This window comes from Lygodium microphyllum, chromosome 23 (genome assembly GCF_053477565.2).
Source record: "Lygodium microphyllum isolate KBCC chromosome 23, Lygodium_microphyllum_v1.1.10, whole genome shotgun sequence".
Taxonomy (NCBI): Eukaryota; Viridiplantae; Streptophyta; class Polypodiopsida; order Schizaeales; family Lygodiaceae; genus Lygodium; species Lygodium microphyllum.
In genome coordinates, this window is record NC_141157.1 from 94,170,195 (window position 1) to 94,193,403 (window position 23,209).

Consider the following 23,209-nt stretch of genomic DNA (forward strand, 5'->3'; position numbering starts at 1 on the left):
AAAGAAGATATTATGGAAAGCCCATGACTCCCCGTTCTCGGGACATCCTAGCTATGCGAAGACTCTTAATGCAGTCAGGAAAAGTTACTATTGGAAAAGACTAAAGCATGATGTACTCAAATATGCTCTTGAATGTCTAAGTTGCCAATAGGTGAAAGCTGAGCGTGTTAAAATGTCAGGCAAGCTCCAGCCTCTTGACATTCCACAGATGAAATGGGAGTTCATTAGTATGGATTTCGTAGTTGGCTTACCTTCTGTTCAATGAGGGTATAATTCAATTGTGGTGATTGTGGATATGTTGATAAAGGTCACTTATCTTATCCCAGTCAAGACTAACTATAAAGCTTCAGATATTGCACGATTGTTTGTGAAATAAATCTTTAGACTTCATGGATTGCCTAAACGGATTGTTACTGATCATGACTCTGTTTATGTCACATTTCTGGAGAAGCCTATTTGAAGTAATTGGAACCCAGCTTTGCTTTAGCATAACTTACCATCCCCAAATTGATGGCCAAACAGAGAGGGTTAATCAAGTCATTGAAGATTTATTGAGAACTTACTGTTCCAGAGAATCGACAAGGTGGATACAGTATTTGCTCTTAGTAGAATTTTCCTACAATGCGTCATATCACTAGAGTATTCAAATGACTCCATTTCAAGTATCGTATGGGCATGATTGTTTGATGCCATTGAATTTCTGTGATCCAATCCTAAAGGTTGAGGCTTCTAAGAAAATGCTAGAAGACATGGATGATTAGGTCAAAACTATTTGACAAGACATCCAAGCTGCCAAAGACCACCAGAAAGCTTATGTTGATCTAGGACGGCAAGAGTGTATCTTTTAGGAGGGAGACATGGTTTTCATTTGTGTACGCCCAAAGAAAAGTTCTCTGTCATTAGGAGAGTTTAAAAAGTTGAGTCCAAGGTATTGTGGACCATACAAGGTTCTCAAATGCCTAGGAGCTAATGTCTACAAACTGCAAATTCTTGATCATGTGAAAGTCCACAATGTATTTCACGTTAGTCTTGTGAAAGCTAATGTGGTAATTCAAGATTATATTCTTGATGACCAACGAATTGTAATGCCTAGTCAAGGAGCCCTTGAACTCCAATCTGATAAGATTCTAGATGTAAAAGAGAAACCTCTGAGAAACAGAACCATTAGAGAGTATTTTATCTAGTGGAAAGACTATCCTGAGGAGGATGCCACCTGGAAAGAAGAGACAGCTCTAGAAAAATAGTTTTTTCAGTTTCTTTTCGAGACAAGGGCATCTCGATTCCTCTAAGGAGGAGAGGATGTACTATTCCTGCCATAGTGCTTTATATGAAGAAACGAATTCGGACTTGAGGCGTTTTAAAAAATTACTCGTTGAGCTCTCACATAAGTGATCGCACGTAATTTTCTTGATATTGAGTCTCGCATTAAATCAATTCCGTAATCCAACATGAGAAGATGCCTCAATGTTTCCAACCAACAAAAAGCAAAGACTCCTCGTAAATAATATTACGATGGCTTGATCATATAAATTTTTTTCGCATTATATTTAAATTAGCATTGCCGATTCCATTTAATGCGTCGAGGATCACATTGATTTCATAACCGCAAGACAATTTGCAAAAGCCTTAATCGGTAGACAAAGAATGCGCAAGAACGAGCATGATATTGAGTAAGTTAAGTGTCAAAGAGTATGACATGACTTTATAAACTAGATAAGTCATGAGGTAACTAGGCAAAAAACCACCAGATGAAGTCGTTTTGAAGAAAAAAAGACGTTTTTGAAAAAGTAGACCAAAATACATGATGTGTTTGACGCCTGGAGGGAGAGAAAGCATTAAAAAATCATCCCCATGCCACTATTCAATAGATAGGCAATCAAAATGAATATTTAACAAAGCTCAATTGACTCTTGACAAGTAGCCAAATGAATCAGTCGATTGCATGCTCCCCCTCATGCCTATAAATACACCCCCTCTCCTTCACAAAAAAAGCAAGAAGGAAGACCTCTTGATGATGGAAAAATTTCTATACTTCTCTTATCCATTGAAGCTTGAGCCTTGAAAGAAGAAAATACCCTCCTTCTACCTCATTTTCATTTTCTCTACCCCCTATTACGCCTTTGTCCCATACAGTCATCGCCAAGCAAAATGTTGGCGAAATTTTTCTGGACGACTATCAACTCTCCCTGAACTACCACGTCAATTTTGCTTGACATCTTATGGCTCCGCGAGGGCGCATAAATTCAAAAAGCCCATTTGAAGCAAGGGAAGCAAGAAATGCGGCCGATGAAGAAAATGATGCGGTAGGAACCTCGTTACAACAAACCCGAGAGAGGTAACATCTTGTTAGTTTGGAAAAAATTAATATTTTATAAGCTTATCGCTTTATTTGGCTTTAAACGATTATAAACACATTCTAGTGAAAATGCATATGAACTGTCGCTTAAGAAAATAACCTAAGTAATATAATAATTAACTATTCAGTGAAAATGCTCTTTTACTTGAAAAAGGATTATATGCCAGTCATTAAGAAAATATCGTAATTATGGTTTATTTCACGATATTTATTGATTTCATCAATGACGCATGTGATCATAATAACAGACAAATGATTAGACGGTGTTAGAGAAGTGAATATTCTATAAATTTTTCTTGAAATCGACTATCTTTATTTCATTTCGCTAATGATAAACAGACGCATATGCATTTTATAATAATTTATAGAAAATCATTTAGATAATATCATGAAATAAACAGTGTATTAAAAACAAAAAATTACATAGGAAAAATATATACTAGATGCGTATAAATTAGGTGTGTGGAAATATAATTTGATGTCTGAAAGATGAAAAAAAATTGCACTTATGATTTTTGCATTGCTTGGAATAAAGTTTTCAGAAAAACAATTAGCATTGCACTTAGGACATAGCTAAATGAAAATTGATCTTTCTAGATAAGGTTGAAAGTTCGATAAATGAACAGACATTGTCGATTAAACCATAGAATATGAGTAGAATAAAATAAAAATTATTTTCTTTCTGAAAACACATGTAATGTTAATATTAATGATTATATTAGCAAGAGCGTCAATATCATGAGTTGAACCATATATGAATCAACGAGAAAACCTAACCTAAAATATCGAGAATGTTGAAGGGAAAACAACTATGAAATACTCAACAACCTTGAAACTATCAGTTTTGGAAAATTAAATAAATATTAGAAGTTTGTAGGACTTATTGGATATTGATAAGAATTTGTCGATACAAATTCTAAAGTCTAAACAGACTTGGAAAAGCAATTGAAATCGTGCTAAGCGCAGGTTAGGGTAGGGCAGTGTATGAATTGCATTCCATAGGCATAAATGGCTATATTATCTTTTAGGACGGAAATATCAAAATTTTCATAAGGATAAAATAGACTTCTCATAATTAATTAGATTCGCGAAATAACTTGCGGATTGTGAAAAAGAGTTGTAAGTAGGAAGTGAAACCCTAAGAATAAGGCGGGAACTTAAAAGAGAAACCCTATATTTGGGTGGGGCTGCTTCCTATGCTAAAAACTCTTGCTATTGTTTCTTTCTTATTTGTGTACGCATTGATGGTTGCACAGGAAAGATTGATTGTGTTTGCAATAGTTAGATCTGATTGTAAATATATAATTAGGATATTAAGAGGAATGATTGCGCTATGCCTCTCCCATGGCTAGACGCAGAACCCTGCTCCAAGGGGGATTGTTTTGTACCGGCGTGAGAAGCTTTGGACCGGCCCCGACGGCGAGAGGTTACTCGATGAGAAATCCGTTAGGTAGGAGGAGGCGGGAGTGCCAGGGGGACTTTGGCCGTGAATCTCTCGATCGCTCCTAGGAACTGCCTGACCCTCACACGAATCAGGATGGGATCTTGGAGTCCCCGGTACTAGTGAAGGAACGGAAATCTTGGAGGATTTCTTTTCTTCTACACAGACAGAAGGGATTTTCGGATGAACGGAGGTTTATCTTTTGTGTAGGTAGAAGAGGAAAATCATTGTAAATAACTTTGCGAAATAATAAATAAATATGTTTTACCAAAAGATTGTTTTCTCTGCCTTTGTGTTGTGCCGTAAAATTACGTGAAGGAACCTGTGATAACAGGTTAATTAACGAAGTTGCTTTTATAAGCCATAACTTAATGCGATAGGTAATTAGAAAACTAAGGAAAACCATTTATGGGAAGCGGGTGGGCGAGATCCTTGACGGATCCGTCCTACGGATGGGTGGATCCGGTAAGCTGGGAGCTTCTCTTAAGAGATTGAACGAAATGTTAATTAGGAAAAATTAGGTAGAGCCGAGCATTGACTTACCTAGGATCAGGTCTTAAAACCTTGATTAGAAATTATCTTAGGGAAAATGTGTAACGGCTGTGCTAGAACTCCGTTAAGGTTCCCTGAATCCTAAACGGTTATTGGAAAAAAGCGTCACACTCCATGAATCGAGGGTAACTATGATCGCTCTAGTCAGACAAGAAGCCCTTGTGGGACACCTTCGATGGAGCTAGCTAATGTATCAAGACCTCAGTTGTCAAACTAGGACCCAGAGCTTGTAGGTTGATCCTCGTGGGGACGGCCGGTACCTTCCGTTACGGGGTGGAATTTGGGAAACCTAGACGATAGACCCCGTGCATTCTTGCGAGTGCCGGGTGAAGCTATCTAAAACGTGTTGCTAGGGAATTGTTAGGAAGGCACGTGACAGAGTGTGACGTCCACCGAAGACGGATCTTGAGTGCTGTAACCACAAGTTGGAGGTGAGATGATGCTGAAAGTGGAAAGACAGAAGGCTGGAAACCAGAACACAGCAGCTTTTGGGGCCGGAACTGGTAATAGCAGCAATATAACCGCCTATAAAGATGATGGCAGCTGATCACCGGAGGCTGTAGGAAGCTGGGAAACAATAGAGGAAGGTGAAGACGATGCTGACTAGGCCTGCACTACAGTAAATGTAAGCTGCAGCATGCACTGGAAGTGGCTGGACAGCAGGGCGGCTTGCTCAAACTTTAAACATAGCTGTTAGGAGGGGTAGAAACTAGTCACTAGTAGTTGGAGTCAGTAGGTGGTAGTAGTCATAATGGCGTGGATAGCCACTGGAGGGAGAGTTGATGGTGACTGAAACCTACAAGACAAGGGAAAGACAAAGTGATGGGCAGCGTGTATATTTATAGATGAGTGGATCCTCTCAAATCAGGGTTTGGCTTATGACACACAGACACTCTCTAGGATCGCACACCGTTTAATGAAACTTTAGGTAATTTACATGTTTTGGGGCTATTTTAAAGAGCTAATTAGTTTGCATTTTAAAGCTCAACATCCCCTTTCAGGCCCAAAATTGAAACCAAAAAGGGACTGCAAGTGTAACTCTAGCCCATAATTACGCAGATACATCCCACCCCAAAGCATCTAGGGCATCAAACAAAGGGTGAATGTCAGTTGCCCAATGGCTTACCAAGACTATAGTTGCGATGGTTATCTTACATGAGGATAGAGGGTTACCCTAGAGAGGCCTAGGCATTGGACAAAGGGTGGTCATTGGTTGCCCAGTGGCCTACGAGGACCTACAAAGGCAAATGGGACCACTTTGAACTCTTCCTTTTCTTTTTCTTTTTTGGTGGATGATTGAGATATGTATTGGTGATCGATCAAGTATTGTGCCCTAGGGGGGGAAAAAGGGATGGCTAGATCCAACAGATCACAAAACAGGCAAGCTATCCCGACCACTAGTGGGGGTGTTGGTGATGAAGAAAAAGGGTGAAGAAGTATGGAGGTGTGGTGGTAAAAGAACCGTTGGTGGAAAGAGCTCAGGATCTACTCAGGGACGCTTTGCATAATGAGATGCATAGAGTAATGCTATATGATGAGAATGCGCATGTAGCAAGTGCCACTTGGACAATGTTCCTCCTTCTGGGAAAATTGTTCACTTTCCCAAGTGTCCTTTTACAAAGATGAGTATGATTATGCAATGCAAAGGGTAGGTACAACAAGAAAGGGAGGCCGATATTGAAGACAATGCCAAAACTTGTAAATACCAATGACGGGTAGAAACGTCCTCTCAACCATGGATGTCGATACCATAGGAAGAAGAGAAACTTGATGTCTGTCTTTGTGCAGTGCTGAGAACCATGAAGAAGGATGTGGATGATGATGAAGGTAGATTTAATACCCCTTAGCTGGAATGGCGAAATGAGAATCAACCATCTGGGTGTAATATTCCGCGTTTAAAAAAAAATGAATTAGTTATTGGAATTTTTTTAAATTCCCCCCTTATCCCTCCAGCCGACTGACGAGCTAGATCCGACTGACGAGCTGGAGGGGGAGGGGAATAGAAGGAGCTATTAAGCTCCTTGGTGGAGCCTTTGGAGGGAGGGAGGACATGCGTGTCGACATGCAAGGAGGGAAGATCCCCCTCCCCTACACTATTTAATCGGGGGGGGGGGGGGGGGGGGGGCGCTGGTAAAACAGGAGGGAGGCTGGAGCCGTGAGAGAAAAAAAAAGAAGGTTGCCGCCGCCGCTTTGGCATCAGGTGATGCCATCGTTTAGAGAGAGGGAGAAGGTCGTGTAGTGCTGCGTGGAGGTAAGGAGCCAGAGGTTGGATCTGCTGCGCCGTCGCCAACAAGCTTCGCCAACCCCTCTTCTTCCTCCACGTGTTAAAGATCACGAGCCCAGAAGACTTTAGAAGCTTCTTTGGAAGCTTCTAAAGCCCCCTTAGGTAGCCCCCCTTCCTGTGGGCTCCCATAAGCCCTTCCAAGGTTTATAATGTCCCCCCTCCCCCCGGGTTTCAAAAATTCCCTTAGCCCTCCCCATGGTTTTTGGAACCACACATCCCCTAGGTTTTTTTTTCCTTTTTCCCTTAAGCCCCTCCCTTGGCTTTGGGAACCTAACCCCCGTGTTTTATTCCCCTAAACCCTTTTTCACCCCCTTATAACCCTTTTAACCCTTTTTCAACCCCCCTCATAACTCTTATTTTTCCACAACTCCCTAAGCTTTCTTCTTAATCCCCCGTATCTCCATTATTATTTTCCCCCCGAACCTAAAAATCCAAATCATCATCATGGCCTCGGATGGTATCCCGTAAGGGAGAAATAGCCGTGAGATAAAAGATAGGGAGGGGAAGTAGAGGGAGTGAAGGAGGAAGAGTGGGAAAAAGATTGAAAAGAAGGAGTGAAGGAGGAAGAGTGGGAAAAAGATAAAAGAAAAGGAAGGAGAAGACGGTGGAATTCCAGAAGAAAGAGGAAAAGGCTATCTCACATTCGAACTACGATGCCGCCGAAGAAAGTCCAAGGTGTAGCTGCGGGAGGGTCATCCCCCGGTATCCATGTGGATATCTCACCTCAAAGCCAGGTTTTTTCTTCTTGGCGTTAATTCAGTTTTAGGTCGATCATGCAAAGAAAAATTGTTAAGAATAGGATATATTTGTTCAAGTTATTTGAAGGAGTTTAGCTTATGAATGACAATGTATAGAACTTAGCTTTCTTCAAATTGCATCAAGCATTATAAATTACGAGCAAGATTAACCATTTACTATAGTAGTATATTTTAGTTAAATCCTAAGGTGTAGAAATTATATCTTGCACCATTAGTCTTATTCCTTTCGCAACGAATCGTTGTAAATGGTTAAATTCATGAAAGGTTTCTTTCGTTGCTCAAATTACTAGGAAGTTATCTTGAATATTTGCACATCTTAGCAAGGTAAGTGTTGTTAGTTGGCATGAGCTCATCTTTAAGAAAAAACTGAAGTTAAATGTTAGGAATGAACAAGTATAAAAATTAGATATACGAACTCATTTGGAAAGAAAATGTAATGGGGGATTGCTGGATGACACTCTATTAACACTTTTCCCTTGCTATTTGAGGACTTGGGGACTAATAAAGTGTGTATACACCAATTTCACAGCTAGGCCTTTTTGTCCCAATGAGTATTGTCGCTCTTTGTATCACCTTGGCATTATGCTATATGCCAAATTAAACTATATTGATTGGGAAAGTAAATTGTCACAAGGATAGTAAAACCGTGACAAGACGATTAATATTACCTTCCAAAAGATAACTGAACCAATCTAAACATAGAAACATTCATACCCTAAACACTTGACTACTTTCCTTACCGTAGGGATAATAAATTCATAAAGATAAGAAACTAGGGTTTGTCCCTAAGGTTCTTAAAAGAAGAAACCCTAGGCCTGACATACGTCAGCTTAAAGAATCTAAACAGATTATTCCATCGCAGGACTTGCGCGACATGTATGAAATCATTTAATCTTGTGATTGATTCACAAGGGAAAAGGGTAAAAACCCTCATCAAGGACAGCAGATCCCTACGCAAGTTATCTTGCAAAAAGACGTATTTTTGGATATATCTAGGGCACTTTAGGGATTAACCAAATTTTGTATGCCCTACACCGGAGTGTAAGAGATCTTGCCAAGTTACAAGACACCTTGGGAACGAGTGCTGATACACTCAAAAAGGAAAGAACACTTCCTTAGCAATTTGCCAAACAACTCGGTTGATTAACGGAAATGTTTGTGCTTGCTAGAGATTTTAGAGCTCTGTTTGAATTATGAATTACAAATTAAATGAGTACCTATACTTCAGGTTAAAGGCCTGAAGGGAAAGGTAGCTTCAGTTACCCCCGACTGCCTGCCTAACCCTAACCAAGGGGGTTGTTGACCGCGCCGGGAACGTGGACCGAACCCGCCGCGAGAGGTCTTCCCGTTGAGTTCTACTTGGAGCAGGAGGTCGCTTGGGTGCCAGGGGGGGCTCTGGCCGTAAATCCCTCGCCTTCCGGGTCCTGCACAAGAGGCTAACGTGACTCGGGATTGGATCTCGAGGCCCGCATACTAGTTGACGGGCGGAAGCTTGGAATAGTGATCCCTGGAGATTACTGGATAGCCTTCGGGCAGATTATGGACAAGCCTACGGGCAGAACTCCTTGTATTTCAAAGATAAAATGATGAAATGCAAAGAAAGAACTTGCTTGATATTGTTTTTCTATGTCACGTGATAAGATTACGTGAAGGAACTAGTGCTTAGCGGGGTTAATTAACGAAGCTGATTGTTATATGTCAAATTAATGTGTTAGATAATTACATAACTAAAACAAACCGAGGAAAGTGCGGAGGATGGGCCATGGGCCCGTCCTACGGTTGGGTGGTCCCGGTTAGCCGGGAACTTTTCTCAAAAATCTCGAAGAACAGCGGAATGATCATCATCATTAAAAAGAATAACGAGAACGATGACCTAGAGCTACGTCTTACCCGATTTACGCTGTTTTAGGGGAACGGAATGGGACTATGCCTTATGGCAGAGAGGTTGAGCTTTGCATCCCTCTTGTTTCCCATTCTCCTTGAACCAAGTGCAGCGTGAATCCGCTTCGGACCTGGCGTTTCTGCGTAAAGTAGTTCGCTCGGGTCTGACGCTAGTTGCTGTTAGCTAATGACCCATTAGGAAAACCCTAATTCCGGTCGATCCTAAGTGGGAACGGCCAGGATACTTCCGCTACGTGGCAGACGCGGGAAGAACTAGATCGCAAAACCCGTAACATTCCATGGGAGTGCCGGGCGGAGCTTTCTAGACATCCTTTCCGATGGACTGCTAAGACGTGTCCTGGATGATACTAGGGGACACGTTACACTGGGTATGTAGAACATGCCTGTACTTGATCAAGAGAAGGCTCTTGTGTTGGCTAAGTGACGTGGGCAAGCCCAAATCTCAACCTTGGGATAGGGCTCTATGCTAGTCGAGAAGCGCCGGGAAAGTAGTCCAATGTGCAAATGTATATAATGGATGTAAGTGGGAAGACCTGATACTTCCCAACTGGAAGAGTGGGGGAAAAGTCATCCATCAAGGCAGTGTGGATCTACCCATACTCAATCTTGGGAGATGGCTCCAATATTGGCCAAGTGTCATAGGCATGCATGAAATCTGACCTCGAGAGATGGCTTCTATGCTAGTCAAGAATGCGAAGGCACAACCACCAAGGTAGTAGTCCACTTGAATGAAAAAATAAGCAAACTAGGAGTGTGGTTAATGATGGTTAAATGATTAAAACACCTTAATTGAAAGGAAAGAAAGACTGATGCCACGAGAAAAAGGATGCTCAAGACTTGATCTTGGGAGAGAAGATACTTTCTCCATCTCCATGTTAATGGAGGCAATACTTACCAAGGCAAGAACCAGAAAACCAAACCTTCAGCCGGGTCAATACTTGCAATGTTAGTCTTGAATTGAAATATAAAACCCATCATGGAAGAATCGAGAAAGAAACCTACATATGAGATGATTCATATTGAGATGCTTTAGATGCTTTGTTAAATGAAAAAGAGAGCTAAGTGAGAGTTAGATGTGGTGAAAGTGAACAAAAGGTAGGTGGATAGGTATGCAGCGGAAGACTTGAAAAGTAAAAGTACAGCTAAGTCTATAGGAAATGAAGTCTAAGTAGCCTTAGGTTCCTAAGGATGACCTAGGACTTCTAAGAGTTTAGCCTAGTGGAAGGAAATGACCGAACCAGTCAGAGATACTATAAGACACTGATTGAGGGGGGAGATTCAAGATCCATCGCACTAGTGGCCAGCCACTGAGGAACATGGATACCAAGGGGTGAAGAATCTATGTTACCTCCTTGGGGAAGACCGCCTCTCAACCACCTTGGAGTGGCACTGTCACTATCAAAAGGGGTTGAGGTTGGTTTGGGAATGGGTATTGGATTTAGCTTTTGTATATGTAGAATAGGCTTAGTAGTGGATGGTGTGATTTTGGGTGTGGTTCTAATATCCTTGGCCTTTGAGTGACAATTGTCATCTACATGGCGGGGTTTTTGGCAAGATGTATAAAACCTATTCTTTTTAGACAATAATGTGAGAGAGTCTTTGTGAGGTTTGGATTTCACCACTTCCTTTTTTCTTCAAAGAAAAATATTGAGCATCGACATTGAAACAGGGTCAGTGCTTAGGATCAATCAGGGAAGGTGGTACTGGTTCTAAGTGGCTAGGTGATTCATGTCCACTCTTTGAGTCATTCAAAGGCGGGGACTCAATAGCACAAGAAAAGGGTTCATGTGTCTAAGCAATCGGAACAACATGACCAAAGGAAAGAGAGTGACCCACTTGTAGATATGGGGAAGGTGCATAGTGCATGGGTGAGATTCTTCCACAACAAAGTACTAGGGTGTAAAGTGGCACATCTTTGAGTGTCTAGTGATGGCCTAAAACCTAAATGTGCATCAAAGACCATATGAGCTAAGACTCGATAACCTATTGTAGGTCTAAAGTAAGGGTCTAAATTGAATTTAGGTGAATTTAAATATGAAGCGAAAGTAGGAGGGAAGGGCAAGAATGTGAAGGTGAATAAGAAGCACAAAACTCATGCTCAATAAAATAGACGATGAAGGATTACCTCGTGGAACATATCTGAACATAAGAGTCTTCTTCTAATCCATACTGATACCAAATTGGGTCTCCTAGGAGACATAGTCAGTCCTTGCATAACTGAAGAAGCAATGTAGACATAATCAGACTCACTCAAAAATGGATTGTACGAACTTGCCACAGGGCTTGATTGTGAAGAGCTTGAACATTTGGCTGCATCCCAAGTGGATAGTCTTTTCCTTAATTGAGCGGTGATCAATCTCGTCAGCTAAGTTCTCCAAATGAGATGCACTTTGTGTAGGGATATGACACAAAAAAGAGTTGGGCCTATGTGAATGATCCCTAGAAGAAAGGTTAGTAGGTAGAGCCTTGTCCTTCAAGTCAAGACCATAATGCCTCAACAGAGCCGCCATTGAAGGAGTAACTTGAGAGAACATCATGGGATCTGACGATGGAGTTGTATGAGCCATCATGAATCAACACATAACATATAGTGTAATCAAGAATGAACCAAGCATTCCACGATAGCCTTAGGTACCTCTTGAAAAGAGCACTAGGTCTAATACCATGTGTAGAGATGCTAGGGTTTGCAAAAGAAAACACTAAGTGTACGACAACAATGGAAACACAGAGAACTCAAACACAAACACAAAATGCAAAACAAAGATAGCAAAAACACAAACAGAGAAGAAAGAGAACTCTGAAGTTAACAAATGAATGCTGTAAATGAAGGAAAGAGTGTAAAAGATGCTGAAGGGTAGAGTTGTCCAACCGCTGATGGTTCTCTTGAGAGTGGGCTGAGGGAGTAGTGAGAGTGTGATGTCCACTGGAGATGTACCCTGGATGCTGTATTTGGAGTCCAGATGATGCTGAAAGTGGAAGGGAAGTATGCTGGAAACCAAAACACAGCAGTCATCTTTGGGGCTGGAATTGGTAAATGCAGCAATGTAACTGCTTGGAAATGATGGCAGCTAATCATTGGAGGCTGTAGGAAGTTGGGTGACAGCAGAGGAAGGTGAAGATGATGGTAACTAGACCTGCACTGCAGTAAATACAAGCTGCAGCTTGCACTGGAGGTGGCTGGACAGAAGGGCAGCCTGCTCAAATTGTAAACACAGCTGTCAGGAGGGGTAGAAGCTAGTCACAAGCAGCTGGAGTCAGGAAGTGGCAGCAATGGACAGGGTGCCAAGGGCTGTTGTGACATGGCAGAAGTCTCGATGGACTGGACAGTCATTGGAGCGAGAACTGATGGCTAAAACTTGCGAGACGAGGGATAGACTCAGTGATGGATAGCATGCCTATTAATAGATGAGTGGATCCTCCCCAATGACACTCTAGGATCGCGCACCATTTTATGAAACTTTAGGTTAATTACATGTTTTGGGGCTGTTTTAAAGAATCAATCCGTTTGTAATGCATTTTTTAGCTCAACAAATGTGATGCTGGAGAGGGTGAGAGTAGCATTGGAGATGTTTTGCACTGTTACGGGTGCGGAAAACAACTAGATTCGGTTTTCTCATGGAGCCAAACTCCAGCACCGAGTGGGGCATCCACTTGGGTTTCAGATGGGTGAGTAGGGGGTAAGAGTGTCCGATATCTTGGTTTCCAGATGGGACTTGATATTACATCAGCTTAGTAGTTTCTTCCAGTGACTCCATTAGGAGGAAGCTGACTTACGGGAGCACAGTCCACCTCTCCTTGGCACTCACTTGTGGTGGCCATGATCTGCTTTACATGATGCAGGCTGGTAATCCCAGGTGGTGGTATCCTCCTCTGTGGCTTCTCTCCCCCACACCACGCAAATTGCCTTGAAAAGCTTATATATATGATTATTTTGTTACTTTGTCACAGCTCCAGCCAGACCGTTGAGCGCATGTACTTCGTTCTAAAAGCTTCTGAGTAATAGGCAATATTTTTGTGACTTTGCAAAAGCACATTTTTTCTGTGAAAAAATAAAAACAGATATGTCACTGCCAAATGTAGTGGAACGAGAAAGAAAGGCAATCATGAGCATTTCTGAGCTTGTACGAGCTCTGTTGCCCTTAAGAATCGAATACTACCACTAGTTTGAGTGAACAGTGCAAACACAAGAAGACTGTAAATGCTGTCATTTTATAGTCACACTTCTGTCACTGCCAAATTTAGTGGAAAGAGAAAGAACGGTAGTCATCAAGTGCAAAGAGAAGCTGAGATGATAGGTCGGTTCTTAAGAACAAGTCAACTCTTTTTTGGTGGTTGGGAGTTTCACATAGAGGAAAAATAAATAGAGGGCTCCCAATGGGGGCACATAGTGCTGAGAGTGATGTAATGGAGCTCCATAAATGCAAACCGAAGCAAGAAGGCAAGAATCAATGCAAGACGATGCAGAACCTCACTCTACCACTCCAAACTCACCCACTTGTTGGTCACTGTTAGTGGTCTTGTAAGTTGTGCTAGTTCTTTCTCCTTTTGTCATGGGGTTCAGCTGCACTAGGCCAGTTCATCAAAAACTCTTTATCGTTTGGCCAGATGGCTTTGTAGTAGCGATTGGTGTTGTAATACTTATGGTTTGTGTTGTGGGCAGGTGTATAGTTGTGAGGCTACCCTCTCCTCACTCTCCTATACCCCTCAAAGAGGCATTCGTTTACTTGCAAGTTGCTCTCTTTCACCCAAAAGCTTAAAAGAGCTGACTGCTACTACCAAGCTAACAAGCACGAGAAGAAGAGCTGCTTTGGATACTCACAACAAAGAGTGGCATCTCTTTCATTATCTTTATGAACAACGTACATAAAGGGTTAGGTTCTATCTCATCCTTTCATAGCTTAAACATAGATACAATGCTTGCTTATATTTAGGCTAGCTCACATGAGCTTGATATCTATTTATGGCTCCTCAGCTCATATTTGTAATTTTGAAGTGAGTGAATATCCATGAGCTTTGTGTTTCCAACACAGCATACTACCTCTGCCATGTGCTAAGGCAACTGAGTTTGTGTGGAGAGTGTTCACAAAAACCAGCCATATAGGTACAGCATTGTGCCCTATGAAACTTCAGACTTTTAGTAGCCACATGTCAATATTTCACATCTGAACATTGTTCAGCAGCTCAGGTGGATGCATGATGAACAGGTTCTTCTGTGACCGAGACTGACTTGTCTTTGAGATCATGAGCTATGAATGCCGCATCACTAGCACCAAGAAGACATTCCCTGGGTGATTCTTAGTGTATAGGCTCTTTTACTTTTTGGTGTGCATTGATGCTTTTTTTTCTTTTTTTCCAGCATGGATCCTGCTTTTCTTTGTTTGCCTGAAATTTCAACTTATTGTAACAGGAGTTGGTTTCAGGTTTGCCAGCATATATAATTTCGTAATGGGGTTTTGCAGCTTCAGGATATCTAAGCCAGTGTGACCTAGCAAGATGGGATGCATCTAATTTGCCCTTACGGGGGAATGTCGTAGATCGAATTCTTTGTGACATGCCATTTGGTGTTCGGTGTGGTATACCCTCATTAACTATCAGCTTCAGTTTTGGTCTGTAACTGGTGCGTCAGCAGATGGTCTTGATAGGAAACCTGGTTAAAAATCTTCTACAGGATCCACAAAGGCCAGAGATTCACTTTGCCCCAAAGTACTGAAAGAGGTAAGGCCTTGAAGGCATAATTATTTCATTGAAGGAAGCTGGAGGCTTTTGGGAGCTTTTTGCATTTTATTTGTTGTTTATTTTGCAGATTGTACGAGTTTTACGACTGGGAACAGGTGATATTGACTGATAAGAACAATGTTTGTCTCATCTGGACTTCATCATCATGATATTCTTGAACTACTACCTATATGAGCATTTGATACTTTTTAGACTGATACAGGTATTGCTGTTCTATTAAGCCAAAGCAAAACACTCAGGCATGATGTAGAAAATGCACTAAGTCCCTTCCTAAACTTTTTGCAACAGCTTCCGGTACAGATGGAGGTGAGCATGATTTTGATTTCATGTGGTTTCACTTGCAATTATTGCCTTGGATTTGATAAGCCCTTCTATCTAAATGTAGGGATTGAGAGTGGAGGTCCTGGTACTGCAAAGGACCATGGAACCTTTTTGTGCTTCCAGTAGGCTAGATGAACAGCATTCTACAAGAAGAAACGAGGAACATAAGTCTTCTCATGATCCACATAGGCTCGGTGATCAACAAGGAAATCTGTAAGCTGTCTTGATTATTCACCATGGCAAATCAGGTGTAGGTGGTCCCTTCCGTGGATGAGAAGTTTGCAAGGTGGCATGGTATCACAATTGTTGAGAAATCTAGCCTGTGTCTTTTTAAATATAATTTGAGGGCTTCATATGCTAAAAAGTTGGAGGAGTAAATATATAGCTGAGTTCATGCCATTGTCAATGATCTTCTAGCAGAGGCACTATTGCTCCACAAACATATTAGGGGGCACATGCATATTTGAGTTAAAAGCTGGTTATAGTGTCACGTACTCTCATGAAATGTTGCAACAAGCATCAACTTGCCCAGAATTCTTGATGGCAGCATGGATATGATTCTAAGAAATACATAATGGGGGCCATTTACTGAATGAATTTATCTTGAAAGATGTTTGTGGCTAGGCAGAGTGGTTACTTTGATGCTATTATTTGTCCTTATAGCAGGTAGTGGAACTGAATTACTGGTTTTGCCATTATACTGGTATGCATTATGTTGACATGCTCTTGTGCACTAGACATAGACTAGAGAAAGCATCAGACAAATGTTTCTATATGCTAATGAAGGTTTTGGAGGGGATGCACATGTGGTGCATGTCCTCTCCCCTCTTGTCTTTTTGTTTGTGAAGAAGTTTGAATTAATGTGTAGAAATATTTACAGCATGCCTTCTGGCCATCTAATGTGATCAAAGATCGGCAATAAATACTCATGAAGCCAAAAGGCTATGAAAATACCACTCCAGGAGCAAAAGAAGAGGATCATACAGTGGGCACAACAGGGGTGGAGCGAAAAATTCTCTTTTTTTCAGTAACGAGTAATTGTATTAATTACATGAGAAATGCAAGAGTCATGGCAAAGAGGAAGAAGAAACTGTTATATGCCAAAACTAAATCCTCCCTAGAGAGAAGGCCAGCATGCAGGATAAGGTCCAATTGCCAATGGGGAAGACCCCTGAGCCTAGCATTGACTTTGGACCCTTGATGCTGAATTCAAGACGAATATATTCTAGGTGACTTAGTTGTGTCAATAGCCCTAGAATCTAAGGAAATGAAACAAGATATTCATGTGGTTGCAGACGAGAGGGATATTTCATCTTTCCAAAAACCCAATTAGATTTGCACATCAAAGGCTCGATCACAGCTCTACAAATGTCCAAGAGGTACCAGATTTTCATGGCTTGTGGATAGGAAATCAATCTATGGCGAGGCAACTCCACATTAGTAGTATAAAAGAAGCAATTACCATTTGAAATGCGACACCTTGAAAAAGTTGAGGCAAGGGACAAGCCACCTATCAACATTTCACAAATAAAAACTTTGCATTTGAATGGAGTCTTATTGACCAATCCTTCCATGACAGTTAATTTCCACCAAGCCTTGCTTTTGTGTAGTTCCCATACAACATTGGCTTTAGCCACTAACCATTGGTGGTTAGTGGTCATAAGGTGATATATTTGATTAATTGAAGCATATTTCAGACACGAGTGACTTGCAAGGTTCTAATCTTGCCAAGAATAGCTCATAATCTAGTATAGGGAAGGGTTGTTGATCTTACAACTGTGAGTACGCACAACGAAAAGAAGAAATTGAACACGGAGAAAAGAAGACAGAGAGAATGCAAGAGGGAAGGAACGATGTGACTGCATTGGCTGAAGGTACAAGGTTGTAACAGTTAGCCCCAACATGTAGCTTTATGTGTCAGTGTGGGTGCTATATGGTAGCATGGAGATAATAAAATGAGGTGGGTGGGTTGATTAGAAAGGATCAATGATGGATAATGGATAATGGATAATGAAAGTTAGCGGGTAGGTTGTTTATATATAGGCGAAAAAGAAAGAAACCTAAGTGTGGTTGAACCCTTAAAAAATAGCTAGAAGCACACAAAAAGAAATGCTACAATATGCCATTTGTCTAAAATGCCAAACACATAAAATGATAAACAAATACAAAGCTATCTAGTCCTCATTTGACTTAGATTGAGGTTCACAGATAGGAGATGCCCATACAAGACACACATGATTGCTAACACTCCCTCACAAATCTTAGATGTGGTGGAAGGCCAAAGGAGATTCAGATCTAAGGGTGGTAGAAAGAGTCTCAATGTTGATGAAGTCCAAAGCCAACCAAGGAGCATGACTCCCTCTCCATATAAACATTCGAGCAAATAGATGGCCACTAAAAGGCAATGAAAATGGAGAGGCCTCGAATGGATCACTTTTGAAAAGTCTAGTCGGGGATGGGTGAGCTAGGTCTTTAACCCAACTATGAGACGATAGTGAGGAACTATCAAGGTACCGTAAGCAACATAGAAACACTAGGGACCAAGGGCCAAGCGACAAGGAATGGTGGCTCGAGAAAGAAAAGGGGTAGTCGCATAAAAGAAGGGCCCAAAGTAGAGTGGAAATCCTAAGGAAACTCCTCACGATCTTGGAAAGCCCCCTTTGAAACATAAAGGGCTAAGAAAGTCACAATTGCATCACTGATATTATCCCTCTTTGAAAGGGATGGGTGAGGAAAACACTAGAGGAGATTATGGGGAATGGGATGGAATCTGTGGGATAAATGGTGCACAATCGAGAACAGGCGCGGTTATAAAAAGATACATTGGAGGGCCATGCATAAATGAAGAAGAATGGAGCATAGATAGTCCCCTCTTGCCAACTTATCACAAAAGTGGCTCTTGTAGAAGAATCCTCAACAAAGACAACTGGCTTGGGGGTTTCCAGTATAGTTAGGCCATGAATTGAGGGGAGAGGAAAGCCCAAGTCAGGAGCATATAGAGCCTCAGAAACAGAGTTCGGTGGATGGTTAGACAATAGAGACAAGGTGCCAACACCAATAATAGGCATCGAAGAAATGTCACTAGTTGTGACGATACCCTTGGATGGATAGAGACCCTACAACAAATCACCTTGGGGAGTCATAAGACTCGATGCACCACTGTCAAATAGCCAAGACTCTACTGAGAAGTCAAGGTAGATGAAGAAGGCTCCTCCACCTGATAAATGTATAGAAATTGGATTCGATAGTAATAATGGGTGACGAAGTAGAGATAGGTGAAGGCTTCGATGTAGATCCACCCTTTGCTCCTAGATGAAGGTGAGGGTATATCCTCTAACATTTCTTCTTGAGGTCAAGGTCTTCCCATAATGAGGATATGTGGGATATTCTCTACGCTTCCCCACAAAATTTGTATTAGAGTCGAAGGATGACTTCAACTTCTTCCTCCTTCCTTTTTCTTGCTTGGCTTATCCTACACTTGAAGAGAAAGCCGCATAAGCACGGCCATGTGCACGAGCTCTTCAAGAATTCGGCTCACTATGACATTGGGGCTAGCTCCTTTGAAAAGAGTTTCTTAGCTACGAGGAGTGAGAAGACTGGTGTAGAACGCATCATGTGTCACAGCTAGGTCCTTCGAAGAAATGTCCATACCAAGGAATGAAAGCTCATTTTGAATCTCTTCCATCTTATGGATGTGATTCCTCATCGTAGGGGAATTTGCGAGATCGAGAGATGTTGTAGCTTCAAGTCAAGAGAATCAATGCCCAAATGTATGGATTTGAAAGAGAGATATCAATCTCCTTTAAATTTTTGCAATGGTGTAGATATGTCTAACATGCACGAGCACTGAATTTGTACAACTCAAAAGGAGAGAAGAGTGGGCTCTGGCATTCAACCGATCCCATAAGCCGTTGAATTTGTGGTTACACCATCATGAGGATCCACGGTAGGTCGGGGTATAGAGATTGTAACAAAATCCCAAAGATCACAGTTATCAAGGAGGCACTCCATGCGGCATGACCATAGACGGTAGTTCGTCCCATCTAGCTTGTTTGAAATGGAGAGAGGGTAGGGTTGGCACTTGCTTGAGAGATGCCATTAATGCGAGTTGGGGACTAGAAGTGCCGAAAGAATATAACAAGAAAGAGTAATAAGATGGCGGTTGGTTAGAATGATCCTAAACCACACAATCCCTCGTAGTATACAGGTTGACCATATATATCATTCAAGAAATACCTACAAGAAAACAAAGAAGATAATGCAATTGGAAGGTCCTCCATGTGTGAGGAATCCATTGATATGTTGATTAGGGAGCAAGGTAGACGGGGGGGAGTATTCGAGGTATGAGAGACGACTCAATGCTGAGTTGAAGGGGCAAATATGCAAAACAGAGATATGGCTGTAATAAATGCAGTCAAAGCATGTCAAAAACCTGTTGTCCAACTAAGAAAAAGGCAGAGAGAGAGTTCATTTAGTAGAAAATACATCGTAGGAAGGTCTATTCACCTGTAAAAACAGGTTGCCTAGTACACAAAACGTCACCTAGCCTTGAAGCGCAATGCTCAGCTTAGTTAAGATCTCTTGAGGGTGTATGAAGTTGCCAAGGCTGGAGACTGTCCTATAGGAATGAAACATAGATGTGGTAGTGGTTCACTTACATGAAAATAGGCTGCCTAGGCTGTAGATTGCCCAAAAATGTAGATTTGAGGGGGGTCACTTGCATAAAGGGTTGCCTAGTAGATAGGAGGTGCAACCCAATAGAGAAACTACCACCAAGCACAAGAGGCTATCGCCTAGCAAAGAAAGCTTGCCGCTCAGCAGAGAAAACTTGTTGCCCATCAAGAGTAGGGTGCCCCTTGTGTGAAATGTAGGTCTAAATTTGCAACATGTGTGTGTAAGGAGGGCTGCCTTTAAAATGTAGATCTGAAAATAGGTTTCCTAGTTTGTTAGGAGGTAAAGCGTAGGTTTGTTGCCCTGAAACTGGCGATGAAGGTGACTGGAACTGCAAATAGGGTGCTTCTCTACAAGATCTCTAGCTCCCACTTGTGGCTTTGATACCATATGAGTGCACAATGAAAAGAGAAAAGTAAATATGGAGAGGAGATAGAATGCAAGAGAAAAGGATCGATGTGATTGCAATGGTTGAAGTTTACAAGGCCGCAACGGTCAGCCCCGACATGTAGCTCTACGCGTTAGTGTGGGCTCCAAATGATAGTAGGGAGATGAGAGAATGAGGGTTGGTTGATCACGAAGGTTTAATGCTGGATAATGGATAATGAAAGCAGGAGAGGAGGTTGCTTATATATAAGCAAAAAAGAGGGAAAACCCTAAATGTGTTCAATCCCCTAAAAAATAGCCAAAAGTGCACAAAAAGAAATGCATTGATGTGCCCTCCACCTCAAATGTCTAAACCACACAAAATGATATAAAAATACAATGTGAGAGCTCCTAATGTCCTCATCTGACTTGAATTGAGGCTCATAGGTAGGAGATGACAACACAAGATACACATGACTACTAACATCAATTGCATGGAGATCTCACCCCACAGGGCATGGTATGTACGAGGGATTCCAAAGACCCTTTGAACTTTACGAAAAGATATCAACATATCGAGGGCTGATAGAGTCGCATTTGTAATCGAGATGGGCCATTCAATTAAACTTTGACCAATGCTCTTGTTTTCCTTTCCGAGCAGGCAAGACACAACTGATAATTCCATTTGCAAGTAATTAGCAACCAATCTATCCTCTATTGGATGCCACTTCATCTGAAGAACAGCCTTCCATGAACATATCAAATGGTCACTAGGATAGAGGAGGATGTTGGCAACTACGAATGAATATTGAGTATGTGCTACCACAAACCTTGAATTTTAGTATTACCATGCAAAAACCCCTAATCTTCAAGAAAGAAGTGAATAATAGAAACACAAGGGTGTTGACAAGTACATTTGAAAAAGTGACTAACAGAGGGCAACTATGTGAGTCTCAACATCTAAAACAACCCCACCTCTAATGCTTTTTAGGGTACAAACATGATTCCAAGAAATCTAGGAAATGCTAGCATGCATTGAATCCTTTTTCCACATCATGAAGCGAATATGCTTGGTAAGGTTATTCAAAGTAGTCCTACTCTAGAGCAGAAGCAACAAAAAGTAAGCATAGGCAATGCTATAGTCTGGGCCACTTTGGGTACATGAAATGACCAAGCTTGAGATTTTCAGTAGTCAAACTTATCTTTAAGCTTTCGAGAGATCCATTGTAGCAATTGCTTAGGCTAAACTTTAATGCCCAAATGGTAATTAAGATGTTGTAGAATATGGCTATGTGGAACCACTACTCCTTGCCACCCCAACATTTGCAAGTTTGATTCAATGCAATTGAGGAGAGACCATTTAGTAGTATTAACATGGAGGCCTAAAGCATGCCCAAACAAATCTCAAACATGCAAGGCCTTACAGAGATTCTCCTTATCCGCTTTCAATATCATGAATATGTCATTTGCTAAGGCTTGCTTAACAAAATGTTGATTGAAAGGAAGGGGTAACCTTGCCAACCGGCTAGTCTTGACTAGATGCGATAACATGGAGAGAATTAGATGGGTTACAAGGGCAAAGAATAGTGGATTTAGAGGGCAACCCTCTCTAACTTACCATACAAGAGCAAAAGGTTCCATGGCACAATCATTTATCATGAGAGAGAAAGAGGTGTCACTACTAATGGTATATATCAATTGAGACATACGTGGCCCATTGACCCATGGCTTGCATAAGCTCAGTAAGGAAAGACCATTACAAGTAATCAAAAGCCTTCTCCAAATCCAATTGGAGGAGAATAACCTTTTGATTAGAGTGTTGTGCATTCTAAATGCAAAATATTGCTCCTCTTAATGGATCCATATTGATAAAGGCGCACAATGCTAAGGAGATGCTTATGGAGATGATTAGTTAATGCCTTTGAAATAAATAAATTGGTCTCTCCAATGTTTGATAATTGAAGGAGAAGGGACTTTGGGTATCAACTTAATAACTCCTTTTTAGGATATTGGTATGAATCCAGAAGCAAGCTACATAGGTGTTAGAAAATTTATTGGTTAGACCATCCCAACCGAGGCTTTTATCCTTGGGTAATTGTAATAAGAAATCCATAAGCTCATTCTCATGAATATCAGCCTCCAAGGCAACATGAATGCCATGCGAAACCTCATCCTGACCAAGGCATAAAATATTGAATGGGTGTGGGTGATTTGATCAGGTGCTTGTATTGTACCCAAAAGTTATTGAAAATAGCTTCTATACATATTAACAATGGTATGAGGGTTTGTGACTATCTAACCAACATTTTGTAGTCTCACCATGTTTTTGTGCGCAAGGGATGTACACAAGCCTTGAAAGAACTTAAGGGACCAGCATGAGTTGTCTTAAGATTCTCAGTCAAAGTTTTAAGTTTGGCTTGCTAATAAGATCTCAACTAAAAGATAAGATTGACCAACCTCAGAAATAATGGAGCCAGAAAAGCATCATTTGGAGATTCACGTAATAAGGAGCGAACCAAAGCCAACATAAAAGGAGCGAACCAAAACCAAAGACAATAGAGTATTGCATTGGAGTCCCCCTAGCATAAAATAATTGAAACCCATGGCAATGCATGATTCTACCTATTTCATCATGACTTTTATGTTCAACAACATACAATACATCCCAACTATTCTCATGAAAAATGTGCCATATGTTGTACTGCTTGCTTTGAGAACAAAACCCATGAACATTGCAAGTGGCAATCTCCATATATCAAACAAAGGAAAATCAAATTCAACTTGAAGGTTGATCCTGCTTTGATTTAACTATCTTTGCCAAC

At 41.3% G+C, this 23,209-nt stretch overlaps 1 protein-coding gene across 2 annotated transcripts in view; it reads left to right on the forward strand.

Annotated features, from left to right (window-relative positions):
- Positions 1–16,199, forward strand: part of LOC148016474 (uncharacterized) — a 75,950-nt gene extending 59,751 nt beyond the window's left edge. Inside the window, exons 12-16 of one of the 2 annotated variants that reach the window (XM_087664610.1) lie at positions 14,753–14,866; positions 14,962–15,008; positions 15,097–15,124; positions 15,232–15,335; positions 15,415–16,199. In XM_087664610.1, the coding sequence (XP_087520736.1) occupies positions 14,753–14,866; positions 14,962–15,008; positions 15,097–15,124; positions 15,232–15,335; positions 15,415–15,567 (446 nt within the window). In that variant the 3' untranslated portion in view covers positions 15,568–16,199. The remainder of the gene's footprint in view (positions 1–14,752; positions 14,867–14,961; positions 15,009–15,096; positions 15,125–15,231; positions 15,336–15,414) is intronic. The other variant, XM_087664609.1, reaches the window with a different exon arrangement.
- The last annotated feature ends 7,010 nt before the right edge of the window (positions 16,200–23,209 follow it).